The 21,975-nt window shown below is 40.3% G+C and overlaps 2 protein-coding genes across 4 annotated transcripts in view; both read left to right on the top strand.

Annotated features, from left to right (window-relative positions):
- Positions 1–13,880, top strand: part of LOC106602935 (calcium/calmodulin-dependent protein kinase type II subunit alpha) — a 77,466-nt gene extending 63,586 nt beyond the window's left edge. For 2 of the 3 annotated variants that reach the window (XM_045716882.1, XM_014195958.2), the window contains 4 exons: positions 3,136–3,211; positions 4,617–4,711; positions 11,312–11,553; positions 11,809–13,880. In XM_045716882.1, the coding sequence (XP_045572838.1) occupies positions 3,136–3,211; positions 4,617–4,711; positions 11,312–11,544 (404 nt within the window). In that variant the 3' untranslated portion in view covers positions 11,545–11,553; positions 11,809–13,880. The remainder of the gene's footprint in view (positions 1–3,135; positions 3,212–4,616; positions 4,712–11,311; positions 11,554–11,808) is intronic. The other variant, XM_014195957.2, reaches the window with a different exon arrangement.
- A 955-nt stretch (positions 13,881–14,835) lies between these two features.
- LOC106603008 (hepatocyte cell adhesion molecule) lies at positions 14,836–21,256 on the top strand. The gene is made up of 6 exons (XM_045717652.1): positions 14,836–14,943; positions 17,208–17,267; positions 19,203–19,535; positions 19,777–20,016; positions 20,127–20,258; positions 20,348–21,256. The coding sequence occupies exons 2-6, from the start codon at positions 17,219–17,221 to the stop codon at positions 20,500–20,502; spliced, it is 909 nt and encodes a 302-aa protein (XP_045573608.1). The 5' UTR covers positions 14,836–14,943; positions 17,208–17,218; the 3' UTR covers positions 20,503–21,256.
- The last annotated feature ends 719 nt before the right edge of the window (positions 21,257–21,975 follow it).

Below are 21,975 nucleotides of genomic sequence, written 5' to 3'. Positions count from 1 at the left end.
CAAACGTTTATTTCTAAACACAGGGGCAGGAAAACGACAGGTCAAAGGCAGGCAGGGGTCAGAAGTCCAGAGAAGGTGCAAAGGGTCCAGAACGGCAGGCAGTCTCAGGGTCAGGGCAGGCAGGGGTTGATAATCCAGTGAGATGGGGCAAGATTTAGAATGGCAGGCAGGCTCAGGGTCAGGGCAGGCAGAAGGGTCAAAACCGGGAAGGACTAGGAAACAGGAGCAAGAAACAGACAGGAGCAGGGGAACAAACAATGGCAGGTTTCACGAACAAAACAAACTGGCAACAGACAAACAGAGAACACGGGTATAAATACACAGGGGAAGATGGGCGACACCTGGAGGGGGGTGGAGACAAGCACAAAGACAGGTGAAACAGATCAAGGTGTGACACTTTGTCATTATGGGGTATTGTGTGTCGATTGAGGCATTTTTTAAATCCATTTTAGAATAAGGCTCTAACGTAACAAAATATGGAAAAAGGGAAGGGGTCTGAATTATTCCAGAATGCACTGTACATGGCTACTGACTGACAACCTAACAGAGGGGGAGAGCAGATTCTAAAATCTCTGCTGTATGTTTTTTGAGACAGGTCTACTATGACAATTGACTACTGTGAAAACATTTCAGTTCATAAAGCAATGCAAATAGCTACTGTATTGACTCCCATTTGATACATTGACAGCGGCAGTACCCTTATGAATGAATATGAGTAAGTCAGTTAGATAACGGTTGGTGGGGGAGTTGCATTGCTATTGCTTATGTCATTAAGGGCTCCTTCAGTTTGAGCCTCCATGTTCTAGGGAATGGGAATAAATAGATAAAAAGACTGATAAAAAGATAAAAAAGACCTCCATCTCTTACCAACTACACTGAACAATGAATGCAAGTTATTCAGTGGTTCTTTCTCAGCTCTTAAGGTTCCCTGGAGAACTCTTGCCTGATAAAGAACCTTTGAGTTAATTGTGGGGTTCCTAACATGGCATCTACGGTTCTTCAGAATTCTAAAAATAAATTACTATTTCAAACATATGTTGATTCAGAGGTGGAAAATTACCACAGTGTTGGTGTTAATAGAGCTTGCCAGTTTGTAGTCCTAAAAACAGGAAATTAATTACCTCTGGTTCGTTCAGCCATTCCTATGGGGAAAATGAATGGCGAAAGAAAAAGGTTTTGGGGTAAACGGCAAAAATAAGGTCTGAGGTAAACACAGGTTATTTCATAGAACAGAACATTTAAACATTTAAACTCTCCTAAGCCTGTGTTTACCACAGATCTTATTTTCGACATTTATCCAAAACACTTAAACTCCATTAACTTTACCATAGGCTTTGGCCAACAAGCCATGACAGAGTTAATGCCTACAAAAAGACGCCATTACTATTGCTCTCTATGACCAGAGTTTAACCAAAACCATGCCCATCATTATCATATTTCCCAGCATGCTCTATTGCTGGTAGATTTGTTTGTAATTGTTTGTTGTTTTAGTGTTTTTGCATGTACATTGATTGATTCATTCATCTTAGGCTACTCAAATATAAATAACATACATATTTCAAAAATATTCCAATCTGTTACTTGGATTTATCGCACCCGTTACTGATATGATTGTTCCAGTTTAGATGTTTATGGTTGTCTCATACATTAGTCTTCCAAACCCTGGCAGTCATTCTAAATTCAGGTTGCGGTGTAATAAAACATTTAAATGTTGGATATCCCCACTCTGGCTGGATTCCAATAAGAATTACACATCACTTTGCAGGCCAGCATAATGTGACTTGCAGGCCTGATGTGGCTTGTAAACTATGAGTTTCAGGCCACTGTATTAGGGTATAACTAGGCCCTCAAAAGAAGGCCTTATGAAATATGTATAGTCTTGAATAATACCATTTTAATGACAACATATTCACTTAGGATCTCACTTGGTGAGGGCCACAGGACTGAAAATGAATGAATGCAACAACCATGTCTCTGTCACTAGCAAAAATAGACGTGTGGTACTGGTTGAAACGTTTCTGGTTTTGGATTTCTGAACGGTTCTTCAAAGAACCATCCCATTCATGATTCTTCAAAGACCTTAAAATGGTTCCCTTCTAACCTCGCTCTCAATAACCTTATTTGGTTCCAACTTGCACCTGTATATTTAAGAGTGTTGAAGAGAAGGGCCTGTGAGTTAAGGCTCCTCTTTGAATAGAGAGGCTCGTTGATTTTTTTTTGGAAACAAATGTGTACATTTCAACACCTTATCTCCTTCCACAAGATAGTTCCAGAAAATTGCATTGTGATTTCTCCAGGGAGGAGTGAGATACATGTGGCAGAACTGCAATTCGGGTGATGCAGAGAAACTGTGTGGGTGGAGTGGGCGAGACGAGAGATAGAACTGTGTTCTCTGCAGTGGTTGGAGGAGGTGCTAGGGGGCTGAAGGAAGGATAGAGAGAAAATTATAATTCTATCAGTTCTGTATTTACAGAAGAGGAAAAGTGAGTTATGAGGACAAACTGTGAGGATGTAACCCCTGTGAGCGACCCCTCTTTACCATATGCAAGGCGCGACCTTGCTTTCCCAACTCTGAGCTGCGACCCGGAGCTGGTGGGAGAAAAGCTCTCTCGACACAAGCAGCTCTCCGTGTGGGCAGAGAACAGCCCCTTCACACGCAGTAAAGCACTGGGAGGCAGTAGGCAGCACACACGGACACACACGTGGACACACACACTGACACACACGTGGACACACACATGGACACACACACGGACACAAACACAAGGCCACAGAGATGCATGTACGCACGCACACATGCACGCACAAACGCACGCACGCACACACACACACACACACACACACATTACTCCTACTATGTACTGTATCTTTGAAATGGTACCTCACAGTCTCATGCTACAGGAAAACTGTGTTGAATTTTAGAGGATATCTAATCAAATCCCAGGGCTTTATGAAGGAGGGATCTAATTTATTTCTTCCACTGCCAGGCATATTGGAAAATAATGCATTTTACTGCCGTCCCATTCATCATAGTGCTTGTTGTCAGTAGTTTCCGTGCAGAGCTGTACGTTTGAGCTGTGTGTTTGTTCTGTGTGTTTGAGCTGTGTGTCTGAGCTGTGTGTCTGTGTTTCACAGTGAGGAAACAGGAGATCATTAAGGTGACAGAGCAGCTTATAGAAGCCATCAGCAATGGAGACTTCGAGAGCTACACGTAAGTAAACAAATCATATACTGTACCTTCCCATTGCTGTTCACTCACTGTACTGCTGTACACTCTCAGAAAAAAAAGGCTTCCAAAAGGGTTTTTCGGCAATTCCCACAGAATAACCCTTTTTGGTTCCAGATAGAACCCTTTTGGGTTCCATGTAGAACCTTCTGTGGAAAGAGTTCTACCTGGAGCCCAAAAAGGTTCTACCTGGAACCAAAAAGGTGTTTTCAAAGGGTTCCCCTATGGGGACAGTCGAAGAAACCCTTTAGGTTATAGACAACCCCTTTTTTTCTAAGAGTGCATATAAGTAACACAGATGGAATAGAAACAAATGTTAGTAACATCTGTTCCAATGCAATTCCACTGATAGAGTCTGATGAGCTCAATTGTGACAGTGTAATTGATAACTCCGGGTTTGGCTTTAGACGTTAATCCAAGATGACATTAAGGTGGTTGTGAGGGGAGAACTCCTTAGGTCTATGTCCTTACTGATTTAGAGAGAACATCAGTCCCAGTGCATGTGTCTGGAGCTAAATTCCTCTGATAAAGGAGGGGAGAAAACTGTCTGCTTGGCCAATCGAGGCCATTTGGAGGCTTAACAAGCTGATCCCTTGGTCATGAATAGCTTGTGCATGTCAATAATTTGCTCCAAAATGTTGCACATATGCTGCATGGTAATATATTATATGCGAACCATATGAATAACGTTTTAATTCATTATATGCAGCTCTTGAAATGTGTAAATGGTAAAAGGGATCAATTCCATATCCCATCTGGAAGTGCTTGAGTAGTGTGACTCTCCCCCAGCCCACTGCACAGTGCCAGATATAGATTTCTTCAGCAGCAAGTTTTTCTCCAAACTTGGCATTCTGAGGGGAGTAGCAACCCCCCAGTCTGTCCCTCGCATGTCTGTCACAACTTGCGGCCAGGGGGTCACCGGAGCACCTGTTCAAAACCAAGGGTATAAAATTCCCATCCAGGCCAGGAGGGGATTTTTTCTTCTGTGGTTGTTAGAGGTTCACAGTCATGGTAGCGCTGTCTGCCAATTGCCAAGGCCTGGAAAGAATCTTCTCCCTGCATGCTCAACTCTTTTACAACCATGCAGCGATCTGCCATGGACACGGAAAACACTGTGTCGAGTGAGTCACATGCCCCAAAATACTGCATGAGCAGCTGTGACTGGAGGGTCAGTCTCATCGCTTCACTGAAGCACTTCAAAGAGCAGAACAGAAGATAACCCTGGCTCTATTTCTCTCCGGTTGTCTTACTGTCTCTACCCCTGACTCTGTCTGCTTCTGTCTCTCTTTATTTCTGTCTCACTTTTTTCCTCTTTCTCCCCCTCCTCCCTCACGTTCTCTCCCTCTCTCCCTCTCTCTCTCTCTCTCTCTCTTGTCTCTTCCACCTGTAGGAAGATGTGTGACCCCAGTGTGACAGCGTTTGAGCCAGAGGCTCTGGGTAACCTGGTGGAGGGCCTGGACTTCCACCGCTTTTACTTTGAGAACTGTAAGCTGCTTCCTTCCTCCCCCTTCACTCCTACTATGTCTTTTGAAATTATAAATATACATTTTACATCACACACAGACAGTTTCATGCTATAGGAAAACTGTGTTGAATTTCAGAGGATATGTAATAAAATCCCAGGGCTGTACACAGGATGACTATAAATCTCTTGCTATACAACAGTAACAATCAATTTATTGTCCCAGTGAGGGAGAGAGTGACACTATAGTATAATATATCTTTGGAATACACTTTAATAGCCCCTTCGTGCCAATAAGCTCTAGCTAACAGTATCCATAATAAGTGACAAAATGTAATTTATATTTCATTAGATGTGGTTAAGATGTTTTATTTTATTATAAAAACAATAGAACCACAAAATGCTTCATGAAAATACATGAAAACAAAATATACGCAAGATTATAACATGAAAACAAAGTACATCTCAAATCCATCTCATCAATAAGGAGGAAACCTTGAAAATGAAATAAAATTGATTACCAGGTAACATTCATTAAAACAAGTATACTTTCTCTAAGCCTGTGTAGTTGTAAAGCATTTTGCCCATAAACCATTTCTTATGGTTTATTTTAAAATTCCCTAGTGTAGGGATGTATTTTATATGGTTTGGTACACCATTCCATTCCTCTGCACCAGTGTAATGGAAATAGCTTTTTCCAGCCATGCTTCTATAGCGCAGCGGTCTGATATTGCCAACTGGCTCTGGTGTGATGGCTATGAGAGTCTCTAATGAAATGAATATAACCAGACAGGTAACTGGGGGAAAGATCATTTATAACTTTAAAAAACATCAACAGTTTGATCTGCACCACCAAATCAACAGTTCAGTTCCCTGAAATGTGCATCCTATGGCTGAGCTTGAGTGTCATTTTCCTTTGTTTGTTTTTGGACGTTTTACGTTTCTTTCAGATGTTTTGTTATGCCACTGAATCATGAGATACAAGCATCGTCATAGTGGCAATGTATTAGAGATGTTGCCAGGGTCCTCATAGACTCTGTATCCAGGAACTTGGCTACCCTTGCCAGGAACGTTGTCATGGAGTGAACCTTCCCAATGACCTTCAGAGCCATGAGTTCACCTGTCATGTGTTGGTCCAGTTCACATACCATGTATGTAACAGAGCATTTGTCCTTCACCGCTACACCATTTCACTTGACAGAGAAGTTGGAGGAGTTTCTTACTTTGTGTTTGGAACCAAACAGGACACATTCTGTCTTGCCTAAATGCAGAGACAGTTTTTGTCGGATAACCACTTACTGACTTTAGTCAGTTCGCTGCTTAGGGTCTTTTCAACGGTCTCCTTATTCTTATGTGAAACCAAGAGGGCAGAATCATCCACATACAGGAACAGAGGGCATGAACAGGCGGAGTGTATGTCATTTAGGTAGAGCAAAAAAAGCAATGGCCCCAAAATGATCCACTGGGGGACACCACAGTTTATCTCCTTAGCATCAGACAATGTCCTGCCCGCATCCACACTTTGGACCCTATCAGTTAGGTGTGGCTTCACCCATAATAAGGAGTTGGTGCCAAAACCAATTGCTTTCAGTTTGTACAACAAAATATCATGGTTCACAGCATGAAATGCTTTTTGTAGGTCAAGCATGTCCATACCACAGAAGTTTCCCTTGTCAATTTATTGCTTGATAAAATCTGTCAAGTATAGTAAACAAGTGCCGGAAGAATATATAACTGGACTGAAGGTCCTATAAAATGTACTTTAGGATCTGTTCATGGAGTGATCTTTAAAAACCCTTTTACAACACAGTCAAGACTGACACTGGTCTGTAGTACCCTTGTTCAACTTTGCTTCCTTTCTTGTATAAAGGAACAACTCTTGCATGTTTCACCTCTTGATTCTGAGGGTTACATAAGGTCCAAGATGATCAGCAGCATCACTCAAGAATCTAACTGGGACTTGAATGGGCTTGAATGAGTCCACCTCAGGAAGATCCGTTTGGGATACTTGGTTGAGTTCTCAATTGATTGGTCCTTTGTCCACTCTCCCACCACGGGTTCAACACAGTCCATCTTCACCCAGCGTTGGACCTCCGCCTCGGATGGTGGAGCGACCACCGCCTCCGCCTGGCACCTTCCGGCGTTAGTCGCCGCCAGTCTCCTTAGCCTCCGCCTGGCACCTTCCGGCGTTAGCCGCCGCCAGTCTCCTTAGCCTCTGCCTCACTCCCCCTCTTCTCTCTCACTTCCTGGGCTTTCCTATCCAAACATGGGCTTGCGGGTGTGGCTTGACTATATCCATCATCCCATCCATATAAGGGCACAAGGCAAGACCCAGATGGAGACACAGGAGGCAGATGGTTAGAGTCGTTGTAGTTTATTTATAATCCAAAAGGAGTAGGCAAGAGAATGGTCGTGGACAGGCAAAAAGGTCATAACCAGATTCTGAGTCCAAGAGGTACAGAGTGGCAGACAGGCTCGATGTCAGGGCAGGCAGAAGGGTCAGGCAGGCGGATACGGAATCCAGAAAAAAACAGGCAAGGGTCAAAACCGGGAAGACTAGAAAAAGAGAATAGAAAACAGGAGCACGGGAAAAAACACGCTTGTTGACTTGAAAACATACAAGATGAACTGGCACAGAGAGACAGGAAACACTGGGATAAATACACTGGGGAAAATAAGCGACACCTGGAGGAGGTGAAGACAATCACAAGAACGGGTGAAACAGGTCAGGGCGTGACAATCCAGCCCTGGTGGAGACTAGAATTGATGTCTTAGAAGAAGCAGGCTCTCCCGTGTGTACCGGTGTCTAGTTGCATCGTTAGTTTCCATGGTTACCACAGGTGAGAAGAACATAAAAAGCAGCAAAAAAGCAGCTAAAAGTCCTCTGTTTGAAGAAGTAAACCTTCATCCAGCAGTTGAAGCAACCATTCCGAAGCAATGTACAGAAAACTGCATGCATGAAAAACACAACGGTCTTTGGCTACGGGCAATGAGATGATATAGGAAGATCTAGGCTGGTATTTCAAATCAAAACAGCCAGCTAGTTTATTGGAGAAGTAGTCAAATATCCAAACTAATAAAAAATTGTTGATCAAAAAAATTTCTGTATTCCACTTGTAACGAAGACACAGGGAGTCAGGAAGCAGGTGCAGTTGGTGAGTTTAATAAGAACGAACAGAGTGGATACACGAATAAGAGTGGCATATGAACACAGAAACAATACTGCCTGATGGGTAATAACAATGGAGGGCTAGATAAAGGGTGAGTAATCAGGGAAGTGATGAAGTCCAGGTGTGCTTAATGATGAGGCACAGGTGTGCGTAATGAAGGTTGCCAGGTGTGCGTAATGATGGGTTGCCAGGTTCGGTGGTTAGTAGACCGGAAACGTTGAGCGGCAGAGAGGGGGAGCGGGAGTAGACGTAAAAATACTTGAATAGCTATCAACCGAAGAGGTCCTGCTTTAAATTACGTTGAGCTAATAAATGCTAACATTCGTGATAGTTAAAATCTGTTAAATTTGTGAACGTCTAAATCAACATTAAACAGACAAGGGGAGAAGGACTATGTAAAGGGCTCGATTTTTGTCATTGTGAGCATATGCCTCCGACATAAAAAACTAATGTTTGACTTCCCCACAAAATTACTTATTTACTTATTTTAGGTTTAAGGGTGTAGGTCGCATTCTTTATCGTAGAGCTATGAAAGTTTTGGATTTAGATCCGCCTGCTTGAGACAAATTCAGCTATTGCTTTGTCATGTCTGTGCCCTGATGCAGTCGAGCTGGATTCATGTTTTTCTACGGACCGCCCCTTTGACATAACGTTGCAGTGAAGTTATATAAATGGATGTAAAGATGCAGCTGACCGCCAGATAGAGGCAAATACAAGTTTATTCGACTGGGGATGTTGACATCGTCCTAGGAATGGCTGGATGGCTGTCTTCTGACTTCTAAAACAGTGGGTAACCAATAAAATAAGTAATGTAAACATATACAATATTCGAATATAAACATATTTGAAAAGTATTCAGACCCCTTGACTTTTTCCACATTTTGTTACGTTACAGCCTTATTCTAAAATGTATTAAATTATATATTGATTAAAAATATATCTGCACACAACACCCCTATCAAGTTGTATCAGATCTATCAGGTTGGATGTGGAGCGTCGCTGCACAGCTATTTTCAGGTCTCTCCAGATATGTTAAATCGGGTTCAAGTCCAGGCTCTGGCTGGACCACTCAAGATCATTCAGAGACTTGTCTTAAAGCCAATACTGCGTTGTCTTGGCTGTGTGCTTAGGGTCGTTGGAAGGTGAACCTTCTCCCCAGTCTGAGGTCTGGAGCAGGTTTTCATCAAGGATCTCTCTGTACTTTGCTCCATTCATCTTTCCCTCAATCCTGACTAGTCTCCCAGCCCCTGCCACTGAAAAACATCCCCACAGCATGATGCTGCCACCATCATGCTTCACCGTAGGGATGGTGCCAGGTTTCCTTCAGACGTGACGCTTGGCATTCAGGCCAAAGAGTTCAAACCTGGTCTCATCAGACCAGAGCATCTTGTTTCTCATGGTCTGAGAGTCTTTAGGTGCCTCTCGGCAAACTCCAAGCGGGCTGCCATGTGCCTTTTACTGAAGAGTGGCTTCCGTCTGGTCACTCGATCATAAAGGCCTGATTGGCGGAGTGCTGCAGAGATGGTTGTCCTTCTGGAAGGTTCTCCTATCTCCACAGAGGAACTCTGGAGCTCTGTCAGAGTGACCATCGGGTTCTTGGTCACCTTCCTGACCAAGGCCCTTCTCCCCCAATTGCTAAATTTGGCTGGGCGGCCAGCTCTGGGAAGCGTGTTGGTGGTTCCAAACTTCTTCCATGATGGAGGATACTGTGTTCTTATGGACATTCAATGCTGCAGACATTTTTTGGTACCCTTCCCCAGATCTGTGCCTCGACACAATCCTGTCTCGGACAATTAGTTCGACCTCATGGCTTGGTTTTTGCTCTGACATGCATTGTCAACTGTGTGACCTTTATATAGACAGGTGTGTGCCTTTCCAAATCATGTCCAATCAATTGAATTTACCACAGGTGGACTCCAGTCAAGTTGTAGAAACATCTCAAAGATGATCAATGGAAACAGGATGCACCTGAGCTCATAGCAAAGGGTCTTAATTATGTAAATGTGATATTTCATTTTTTTTATATACATTTGTAAAGATTTCTAAAAACTGTTTTGCTTCGTCATTATGGGATATTGTGTGTAGATTGATGAGGAAAAACATTTATTTAATCCATTTTAGAATAAGGCTGTAACGTAACAAAATGTGGAAAAAGTCAAGGGGTCTGAGTACTTTTTGAATGCACTGTACCTATTTTTTTTGTAAATCCAGTGCCCGATTTTGGGGACTGTCAGCTTAAGATGTTTTAAGCATTGTTGTGAACACAGAAAAATCCAATTTAGTTGTTTTTCTATTGAAAAGTGTGAAAAAACTGGGGAAAACCAGAAAAAAATGGGGGAAATCAGAAACCTGTTTTTTGCTGTGCATGACTGCACTTTAGAGCGTGTGTCATCCTGCAGCACTGCATTTTGGGGAAAGTTGAGGTCATGTCCAATACTGGCTATGCACTAAAAAGGGAAAGAGGTTGGGCCATCCTAGAAATATTTTAGAGTAATATAATATATACAATTTACCAGATGCTTTCATCCAAAGCGACTTACAGTCATGCATGCATAGATTTTTACCTATGGACGGTCCTAGGAATAGACCCCACTATCCTGGCATTTCAATGCTCTACCAAGACGCATGCCACTTTGAAGCCTATTTTAATATGATTTATAAAGCCTTTATTAAGCGGTGCTTATGCCCCCCTTTATAAAACACGGGTTTATGTCACATTTGACATTGGTGGTTATGTCACACAGTTATGCCACATTTATAAACCCTTTATAGAGCATGACATAAATGTGTGATTTCTGACACATTGATGTAGCGTTTAAGAAGACTATATCAGCTGTACGTAATTTAAAGCAGGACCAAAAAATATATTTTTTCATAAAAACAATGCAGGAGTAAACTACCAAGGCGACAATTACAGGATTACAGTAAGTTGTGGAGAACAGAAGCTTGTAGAGAACAGAACCTTGGGGCCAGTTTCTGTAAGTGAATATAGTGCTCATTAGCTGATGCAGTGGCTGTATCCAGCCGTGGCTGCAGACAGCACGCTTTTGGCTCATTTGCTCCCTGATTTCTCATTTGTGGTGAGTAATGGACCAACCCTGCTCTGCTCTAATCCTCTCATATCAGCCACTGTTCTCCCAGGCAGTGGAAACGGCTCTAATGGGCATGATTGGGCTATTTGGGAAAATGACAGAGCGAGAAAGAGGAAAAGAGAAATGGAGAGAAACATAATGAGAGTGTGGCAGGCTGAGAGAGACATGCTTATATGATAACATTAATGAACCCACTCAAATATTAATTCCATAAAGCATTGATAAGGGAAAAGTGACATCATCAGCAAGAGAGAACCTGGCACACCTAGTCATAAACCACTGTGGAAATCCCTGTCTTCCTGTAGAATGACTTATTCATTGACTGACTGTTGTCTTATTTGTTTGTTACTCCTCACCCCAGTGTGGTCTAAGAACAGTAAGCCTGTCCACACCACCATCCTGAACCCCCACATCCACCTGATCGGGGAGGAAGCCGCCTGCATCGCCTACATCCGCATCACCCAATACATCGACACCAACGGCATGCCCCGCACCGCCCAGTCTGAGGAGACACGCATCTGGCACCGCCGCGACGGCAAGTGGCAGATAGTCCACTTCCATCGCTCTGGATCACCCTCCGCCATCACCAAGTAAGTCAGTCTGGTGAGTCTCCTCGCCGCTCTTCTACTGTCTTTCTTGGAGACATTTATCTCAGATCAGGGATTGCCATCTTGTGGGAGATGTTGCAATTGCATGCAGGCCTATTATTACTCAATGCCAGAGATACATTAGCTGGACAGGGTTAGACTACTGTCATCTGTTTTCAGTGTTTCTTTTTCATCTCTTTAATTCTCTCCTATTTGTTTTTGAATGAGGTAAGTTAACCTTTCGTTTCTCTGTCTCTTCCCCTGCACCCAGCTGAGCTCCAGAGCGGTAGGGTTTGAGTGAGACATCTCTCTGAGTGACACCGGTGGGTGACCAGCTGGCTGCGTGGGGACACAGAGGGATGCCCACCGACCGGCCTGAGGAAACACGAGCCCACTGCATCTCATCTCTTTACTTGAAATCAGATTACTCCTCTCAACGCCGTCACAAGCAAATCGCATAAAATGTCACACCATGTCAGGCTCTCATGTATGTATATATGCTGTGCGTTTCAGGAACATCTCGGCCCTTGTCATTTTGTCTCTGCTCTGACTTTCATTTTTTTCTTGTCATGTTTCATTGGCAGAGGCACAATTAGTACAAATGGATGTATGAGCGGGGTTGAATCTCTAAAGCACTTGCCGTAATCTCCGCCTAGATTTTTTTTTTACACGTGACTTGGCCTTTTCAATGCAGTTGCACTTACACCATACCGTTACACACCGCCATGCAATCCTCTGAACCCGGACTTGAAAGCTATGATAGAAACATTAAAGATGTACCGTGTATCGTTGAACCAAAATATCTACTGTATATGTTGTTTAATTTGACATGGATTGGATTATGAGAAGTGGACAGTGAAATGTTCCTTTTGATTATGAATGTCTTATGGTGTATTCCACAGTTGATAATCCACCACCCCATGACCATAGTGCCTCGAGCACATTTAGCGTAGACGGAGGAAACCGTACTTTCCCCTCACAGGTTTAAAGGATTAAATGGTGGACCGCTGGTCTGAATAGCCACTCACCTCATGTGATTATATGACTAGGGCAACAAACTGCCATTTCTGGGCTTCAATACTATACACAAATACATCTCTGTAATCTACAGAAACAGCTATTTTTAACATGGTTAGGGTACTGTACGTGGAAGTAATATTAAAGCACTTCTTTCGGTTCTTCCAATGAGGACTGTGGGTGTACAGATCTTCCCTACCTATTAGTGTTATCAATACAAACCCTCTTGCTTGTTAGAGCAGTTTAACTTACTTGCAACGGATAGTGTAAAGTACAGTATTCTGCCTACTACAGTCCAAAGTAAGAAGCAATTTGCAAAAGACCACTAACACTACTCCAGGATTTTCTGCAATAAGTTAGATTGTTTTTTTAATACTGAATAGTGTGTTCTGATAAAGATTTGGTGTGGATTTTAAAATGGCAATGATTTTAAGTGATTTTGTTTAATTGACGTGTTCCATTCCTTCTGTTTCTTTCCTCTCCAGTGTTAGCATCACAGTATATTGCATGCAAGTGTAAAATGAGCATTGGTTCTCTCTGCTTGGGCTTGTAGTCCTCAAAAGTTGTTAAATGTGACATTTCAGATGTACTCTGAGATTTTGCAAGTGTTTTATCTTTTTACTGTCAGAAGAATGTAAATACTGGACGAATTCGAACATTATATCACCTCTATAAGCTACAGTATATGTTTCCCTATGTGCTAACAATGAATTCCTCACAGAATGTTTGATTGTGCTGTGAAAAACTGCCAGAATGGGATTTAGCTTCTTTCTTTTTTCCAAAGTTGTATACTATTGGCAGTTCACTATAGTTCACTTTGTACTGTAAAGCAATTTGTGAACAAATCTGCTGAATAAGACAAATGTTTTCCTCAAAATATTTGATAGGGAAGGATACACCAAGAACCCCAACAGCCAAATTCTCTGTGTCTTTTCTAGAACTGATTCTACAGAATGTATACTTGTTTTATACTGTAGTTTAGTCTTATGGTGATAATGGCCAGGCCTACTGCCGCTTTAATACAGTATTAGAACTTCAATCACACTGTTGCTCTGATGTTGCTGTTGTTCCTGTCTTCGCACTGTTGACAGGAGCACACTGAGGACCTTATGGTACTGTATAAGAGCACGGCATATTAGTACGCTTTTTATTATTCTGGGTAAGTTACACTTTCTTTTGAGGCATGCAAGTTTGTAATGTACCGAAGTTGATGTGCGTGTGTGTTTAGAAAAATACATTTTCTAAAGGGTCAAAGTAGTAATTTGCAATTGTTATATAATATATTGTGAATGTGGGGCTGTAAATAAAAGGATATTATAATGTAAAGGTATTGCACATCTTTTATAGTGTTTTAAGTGATCAGAGTTTTTGTAATGTGATATATAGGCCTTCAATCATTAGTGTTATTTTAATAATTGAATTGATTTGATTATCAAGACCCATTCCTGTTGCTGTGGAATAATGTTACTTTCTTTGACCTTTCTTTGAAACTTTTACCTTAAGGCGATTGACCGAGACCTATTTTCTCAATGCAGGATGCCATTTTTCTTTTCAAACTGCTCCACACTTTGAGCAGGGCCAGTTTTATGAAACCACTTCTGAGAGATGGAAAATGACACCCATTCTTCCAGTTACACTTTGGTGCTCCTCCCACTCTGTTTTCATGTTCAGGCCTACAGTGTCTGGTTTCCTTCCTGTATTGAGAGTTAGATGAACGTTCATGTTGTTTTTTTAATGAAGCGCCATACATTACATTTGTATATTAGTGACTACGGAGTCCTTGTTGTGTATAGCACTGCACATCTAACACAGAACTAGTCCAGATTCTATTAACGGTATTTAATGGTGTTTTTCAGCAAAGCACAATATTAATCAAAGCATGACATTCCATCTGTAATCCACAACGTCTGTCTAATCATCTATATGTGGTATCCCAATCTTTTTGATGGTATGGGCTTGCATTAAGAGGTATTGTTACTTTGCGTCAAACTAGTTTCATTAAAGATTTGTTTCATTTGTGTTTTGTCTAACACAAAATACTCATGATGACGCCTAACTTAACTTAAGAGACACCTTACAAATGGAAATATCTGTTTAAATGTATATATTCACTTTTAGGTTCCCTTTTTTTGTGTGGAAACGATACATAGAGAGTGTTTCAGCTGCCCACTAAGCCTTAAGACATTAAGACGTGCAGGTGGCAAACTTGGTCACATTCTGAGCGGATGTCATACGTCACACGTTAGTCACATTATTTCTTCACTTTAGAAGAGAGGACTAAGATGAGATGACAGCTATTCAAAGAGCATAACAATTTTCTAAAGCACCGTACATTTTGCCCACTTTCTCCAGGACTTTTTTGCCATTTTGACTTTGGTGAGGGATTCTGGTCAGTATACGTGTATGCATTTTCTCTATCTAATGAGTTATATGGAGATGGAAGTTGATACTTGAGGAAAAAGACAGGACTATCGTAAATCTAAGATAATGTAAGATCCAGTCTACTATAAATTGCATGCAGGACACACTAGTCCTGGACTGAAAAGCTATTTCAATGGACATTCTTTATTGATAATGCTTTGGACTAGGCTTACTCTCTGTCCAGGAAACTGGCCCACACAGTATTAACCATTGCTAATGAAACCAATCTTTACCAATAAAAAACAGTAACAGTTATTTAATTTGGATTTAAAAAAACAACCCATGCAATGATCATGTATTAAGAAATCTGGGATTATACAGTGGTATCAGGAGATTTTGAAGGTTTTGCCTATGGAAAGATTTAGCTCTGGGATGAAAGGAAATTAAAACATTTATATTAAAGTGTGGCAGCCGAAGCTGGACCATTTGCCTAGAGATTAAGTTGACCTGTTTGAGAGGGGCAGAAATGCTGTAGCGTGGCACACGAATGGGCAACCTTAACTCAGTGTAAACATGGTATGTGGATACAGTACTGAATAGCCTATAAAAAATATACAAATGAAAAACAATACCAACATTTAGACCTTTTGTTTGAATCTCTACAATGATATTGATAATAATGTTTGTGCAACTGTAATAATGTATCTCTATTCCATTGCAGCTAATTTAGATTGAAGGTAGTGACCTTTCATTTGTATTTTATTTCACTTTTATTTATTAAGAGGAGCCCAATTGAGACCAGGGTTCATTCTCAATGGTGCCCTGAGAACAAAACAATTCACAAATCAATTTGCTAATGCAATAAAACAGCAAAAAATAAACTACAAGATACAGATACTGTACTGTACGCTACATTTCAACAACACAAATCAATTAATACAATCTACCGAAACACTCGCAAACCTCAGTGAAGTCATCCCTCGTCAGCGTTCTAAATTGCCCTATTGGCACAAGGGATTCAAAACGTAATGAGGTTTATAAATGATTCCAAACACGGGAGCATTGAAACTAAAGGCTGGTTTACTTTGGTTGGTGGAGACACAAGGGACCTGAAGAGTTAACCAACCCTGTGAGCGGGTTTGGTGCCTCGTAATTGTATACATTAACAGAGAAGTGAGATATGTTGGAAGCTTGTGCAGCGGAGCTTTGCAAAACAAAAAGAGAGAAGTTAAGTGATCTACAGGAATTTAGAGAGGTCCAGCCGACCTTCTGATAAATGGGGTCAACATAATCAAGAGCTGGCAGGATGGTTGCATGTACAACCTGCTTCCTGTTGTTTCGGGAGAGGAATGATCTATTTCTATAAAAGAAGCTTACTTTAAATCTCAGCTTCTTAACTAGCTTATGCGTATGTTTTTGAAACCTCACATTTTTGTCAATCCAAAAGCCGAGATATTTATAGGCGGGAACCTGCTCGATGAGAGAACCATCCAATGCATAAACCATCTAAAATATTTCTATGAGAATTAGAAAAAAACATACATTTACTTTTTCCCGCATTAAGTACCAATTTTAAATCAACAAGGGCTTTCTGCAAGGCAATAAATTCAGATTGCAGCTCTAACATAGCCTGGTCAGCAGTAATATAGCCTGGTCAGCAGTAAGGGCATTAGTGTACATAATAGTGTCATCTGCATACAGATGAATGTTGCAGGTTTTTGCAGATACATAAATCTTATTTATATTAACAGTAAAGAGGACAGGTACCAAAATCAACCCCTGCGGGACACCTTTAGTAATATTGAGGTGACTTGACACCATCAGAAAGCACACATTGTGTCCTGTCTGACAGATAGTTCCCAAATCACTTGCAAGACTCCTAGTCGAGGCCCATTTCAGACAACCTTTGAATGAGTGGTGAATAGTCGACAATAACAAAGGCCTTAGATAGGTCTATTAATATTGCAACACAGGGATTGTGTTCCTTGGATTATGTTTTAGATGAATATGTTGTAAATACCTAACAATGTTCAGTGGAATAAAATACTAAGTTTGCAAGCAAGCAGAGTAGGCTAGTTATGGTTTGCTATTCACTTCAAGCATGCACCTACACGGGCACGCCATGCAGAACTGACAAAGTCTGTCTGTCGCCCTGACAAACTGTCTACAACCCTGTCTTTGATTTGTATAGTATCATCACATTTTGATCAGTTTAATTCAATTTACACCTTTTTGAAGCTAATGCTCCTCTGAGATTTATGCTTAAATTCATTCCTCTTAATTTTCATGCAGGCAAAAGATAAATGGATCCCCTGATAGTTATAGTTTTGGTGGTGACAGCAGCAACACAAGGTAAGACATTATATTACAGAGAATAAGAGAATAAGGCCTAGCCAAGCCATAATAACAAACAAACAAAAACAATCAGAAAATTATGCTAATTGTTGAAAATGTTCTGTTAATCCAATGTTCTGTTAATCCAGTTTCTATGATTACATAATGTTAAAATATATATTAAAAAAAGCAGTACATATTCTAGAAGAGTGGGTTCACTGTTAAATAAATAATCAATAACTGAGTGCCTTCAGAAAGTACTCATACCCCTTTACTTATTCCACATTTTGTTATGTTACAGCCTGAATTCAAAATGGAATAATACATTTAAAAAATCTCACCGATCTATATCCCACGAAGACAACGTGAAAATGTGTTTTTAGACATTTTTGCAAATGTATTGAAAATTTAATACAGAAATATCTCATTTACATAAGTATTCACACCCCTGAATCAATCACCTTCGACAGTGATTACATCTGTGAGTCTTTCTGGGTAAGTCTCTAAGAGCTTTACCACATATGGATTATACAATATTTGAACAGTTTTTAAATGTTTTATTCTTCCATCTCTGCCAAGTTGATTGTTGATCATTGATAGACAGCTATTTCCAAGTCTTACAATAGATTTTGAAGCCGATATAAGTCAAAACTGGGCCTCTCAGAAACATTCAATGTCGTCTTGGTAAGCAACTCCAGTGTATATTTGACCATGTGTTTAAGGTTATTGTCCTTGTAAAAGGTGAGTTTGTCTCCAAGTGTCTGTTGGAAAGCAGCAGACTGAACCAGGTTTTCCTCTAGGATTTGGCCTGTGCTTAGCTCTATTCCGTTTATTTATATTCTAAAAACTCCCTAGTTGTTGCCGATGACAAGCATACCCATAACATGAGGCAGCCACCACCATTCTTGAAAATATGACGAGTGGTACTCAGCAATGTGTTGTATTGGATTTGCACCAAACATAACACTTTGAGTTCACGACATAAAGTTAATTTATTGCAAAATGTCTTTGCAGTTTTTCTTTAGTGCCTTGTTGCAAACAGTTTGAATGTTTTAGAATATTTTATTCTGTACAAGCTTCATTCATTTCACTCTCATTGAGGTTAGTATCGTGGAGAAAACTACAATGTTGTTGATCCAGCCTCAGTTTGCTCCTCCAGCCTCCAATAAACTCTGTAAATGTTTTAAAGTCACCATTGGCCTCACGGTAAAATCCCTGAGCGGTTTCCTTCCTCTCCGGCAACTGAGTTAGGAAGGACATCTGTATTTTTGTAGTATTGATACACCATCCATAATGTGATTAATAACTTCACCATGCTCAAAGGGATATTCAATGTCTGCTTTATAAATGTTTACCCATCTACCATTTTTCGAGGCATTGGAAAACTTTCCTGGGCTTTGTGGTTGAATCTGTGTTTGAAATTCACTACTTGACTTAGGGACCTTACATATAATTGTATGTGTGGGGTACAGAGATGGGGTAGTCTATGTTAAGCACATTTTTACTCCTGAACTTATTTAGGCTTGCCATAACAAAAGGGGATGAATACTTATTGACTTAAGACATTTCAGCTTTTCGTTTTTTATTAATAAAAAAAAAAAAAAAACATAATTCTACTTTGACATTATTGGGTATTGTGTGTAGGCCAGAGACACAAAATCTACATCTAATCAATTTAAATGTAGACTGTAACACAACAAAATGTGGAAAAAGTCAAGGGGTGTGAATACTTTCTGAAGGCTCTGTATATGAAATATTTGCTTAGCATAAATTTCATTATTTTTAATTGTTTTATTTTTTTAGCCTTTATTTAACTATTATTTAACTATTTAACTATTATTTTGTATTGAGCTATTGTTAGATTTAGACTTTTTCACTTAAATGCACTTTCAGACTTAAATTAATGCAACACAAACATACATTACCTACTGACCTAAAATAATTACTCCACAGTTAGTGCCACGGCCTGTAATCTCTCTCATGATAATGGAACTCATCAATGCTATGGGGCTTTGGGAGAAGCTTTGTTCATTGTCCTGGCTGCAGACAGCAGTAATGAAGAAATAAGACTGACGAAAGGTGATAAATATATTCTGGACATCAAAACTGGTAAAGACTGGGAACCGAAACTGCAACCGGAGTTTAAGAATCGCTCTGAGTTATTTAATAATGGAACATTCAGGCTGGACAGAGTCTTAAAAAATGACTCTGGAGATTACAAAATGGAAATATTTAACTCAGAGGGATCACTGTTGCGCCATGTCAACATGCGACTTCAGATACAAGGTACAGAACCTTTTTGTTTTTTTAGTTAGGCCTAAACACTTAACGCATCCTTTTCCTGGTGAGGGGGGTTTCTGAAAGGTCACCAGGATGTCAGTACTTCAATAGGTTTATACTGCAGTACTTGGCAGCAGTAATACTACACAGAGAGAGGTTATTGTTAAGACATATACTGTAATGCTTTAGATATACATTTTGTATGAGTTAGTAGATTTTATGGCGTCTCTGTGTTTGTGTCTGTCAGCCCCGGTGTCAGTGCCAGTGTTGTCTCACCTCTGTCTGCCTCATGGAGAGACCCTGGTCACATGCTCCTCAGAGGGAGATGGTCTGCAGTATAGCTGGACCATGAGCGGCCAGACTCTGAACAGGAGTGTAGCCTTCAATGCTGTCACACTGAAGAGCAGTGAAATGGCAGAACTGACCTGCCTTGCTCAGAATAATGTTAGCAGAAGGAACTCAACAATTGATCTCCCGGCCTGCCCAGGTAATGTCAGGACAGTTGACTTCATTCCCACCTTTTGAATTAAGAGTAGAAATCATTTAATTTGCATGAATTATGAATCATGTAAAAGTGTACTGATGTTTTCTTTCTAGTTGTGTCTTCCCAGTTTCCTTTTGTAGCTGTGACAGTGGCTTTGATTGTTGGAACACTCACACTACTTCTTGCACTATATGTCGGTATTAACCATCTATGCAAGAAACGAACATCCAGATATGATACTTCAGGTAAAAATTACAAATAAATTGTACTTTTGTGCAGAACATACAACATGTCCAGATTGTACAACAACTTTCCTCTTCCTTCCATGTTTCAGTAAGCATTAACGAGGATGAGGATGTGGTATACGCTGATGTGAAAATAGACAAGCAAAGGAAGCAGAGGACCCCAGCCACAGACATGGTGGAGTATGGACAGATCAACATGGCTGGGAACCCAGATGTGGCAGGCAGCCCAGAGACTCAAGGGTAGACATTTTAACAACATGTAATTGTATAAAGCAGAACTAAGACAAGGGTTGACTGAACATTCTGTGCCCTGGTTGAGTTGGTCAGACAGACGATTGAACTAGTGACAAATGAACATCAAGAGATGACAACAAGAAAGACGTACTGCATGTCATTTTGAGTTTGTTAAGATTAATAAGTAACAGCTTTTCATTGTATTGTACAATGGTATGACAATTTTTAAGTATTTTGTCATTTTTCCTTAAAACCATGCTATCAATTTATCTGTATTTCAATGTTGAATGGATCCCGACTAGGGTGCTTGCAAGCCAGACCTTAGCTCTATTGCTTGAGAGAAAGTATCTGAACATTTCCTGTAAACAGCAATATCATACTGTAAATGTAATCCTTTATTTCTTCTGAGGCATCCACGTTGTTGTACCAATGTTTATTTGTGTTAAAATACTTAGTTATAACTGTTATATAATATATTGGGAACGGTATATAAATGATGATCTTCGGGATCGGGTGCCCTTCCACGGGACGGTTGAGCTAACGTAGGCTAATGTGATTAGCATGAGGTTGTAAGTTGCAAGAAAATTTCCCTGGACATAGACATATCTTGGGAGATAGCATAAATTCTTGTTAATGTAACTGCACTGTCCAATTTACAGTAGCCATTACAGTGAAAGAATACCATGCTAATGTTTGAGGAGAGTGCACAATTTTGAACATGAAAAGTTATTAATAAACAAATTAGGCACATTTGGGCAGTCATTGTACAACATTTTGAACAGAAATGCAATGGTTCATTGGATCAGTCTAAAACTTTGCACATACACTGATGCCATCTAGGGGACAAAATATAAATTGTGCCTGGGCTGGAATAATACATTATAGCCTTTCTCTTGCATTTCAAAGATGATGGTACAAAAGATTATTATATATTTTTTCTGTATTATCTTTTACCAGATCTATTGTGTTATATTCTACTACATTCCTTTCACATTTCCATAAACCTCAAAGTGTTTCCTTTCAAATGGAACCACGAATATGCATATCCTTGCTTCAGGGCCTGAGCTACAGGCAGTTAGATTTGTGTATGTCATTTTTGGAAGGGGGTAATCCTTAAGAGGTTGTAGATAAATAAAGACATTGCACATCTTGTACATCTTTTACAGTGCTTAACGTTTATAGAGCTATTCATATTATTTGTGTTTTCTTACGTATATTGCTGAAGTGATAACATTACAAGATTATATTAGTATTATAATAAGAAGACAAATGTATTTTAGTTGTTAAAAAAGGAAATCCAGTTGAGCTGACAAAATCTAGCCTACTATAAGTTAATACAATTTAACATTTTAAGTCTGTAGATAAATAAGTGTAGCCGACACCACGCCACTTAAGTTTGCTAAGAGTATTGGAACTATTTCCATGCAATAACGGCAGGTAGCCAAGTGGTTTTAGAGCGTGGGGCCAGTAACTGAAAGGTTGC

This window comes from Salmo salar, chromosome ssa04 (assembly GCF_905237065.1).
Source record: "Salmo salar chromosome ssa04, Ssal_v3.1, whole genome shotgun sequence".
Taxonomy (NCBI): domain Eukaryota; kingdom Metazoa; phylum Chordata; class Actinopteri; order Salmoniformes; family Salmonidae; genus Salmo; species Salmo salar.
The sequence above is the reverse complement of the archived record's forward strand: the minus strand, read 5'-3'. Positions and strand labels throughout refer to the sequence as shown.

Coding starts and splice junctions, on each gene's coding strand:
- LOC106603008 (XM_045717652.1), top strand. CDS start 17,219: ATGGATCCCCTGATAGTTATAGTTTTGGTGGTGACAGCAGCAACACAA. Junction 20,017..20,126: donor TGATCTCCCGGCCTGCCCAG/GTAATGTCAGGA, acceptor TTTTCTTTCTAG/TTGTGTCTTCCCAGTTTCCT. Junction 20,259..20,347: donor ATCCAGATATGATACTTCAG/GTAAAAATTACA, acceptor TCCATGTTTCAG/TAAGCATTAACGAGGATGAG.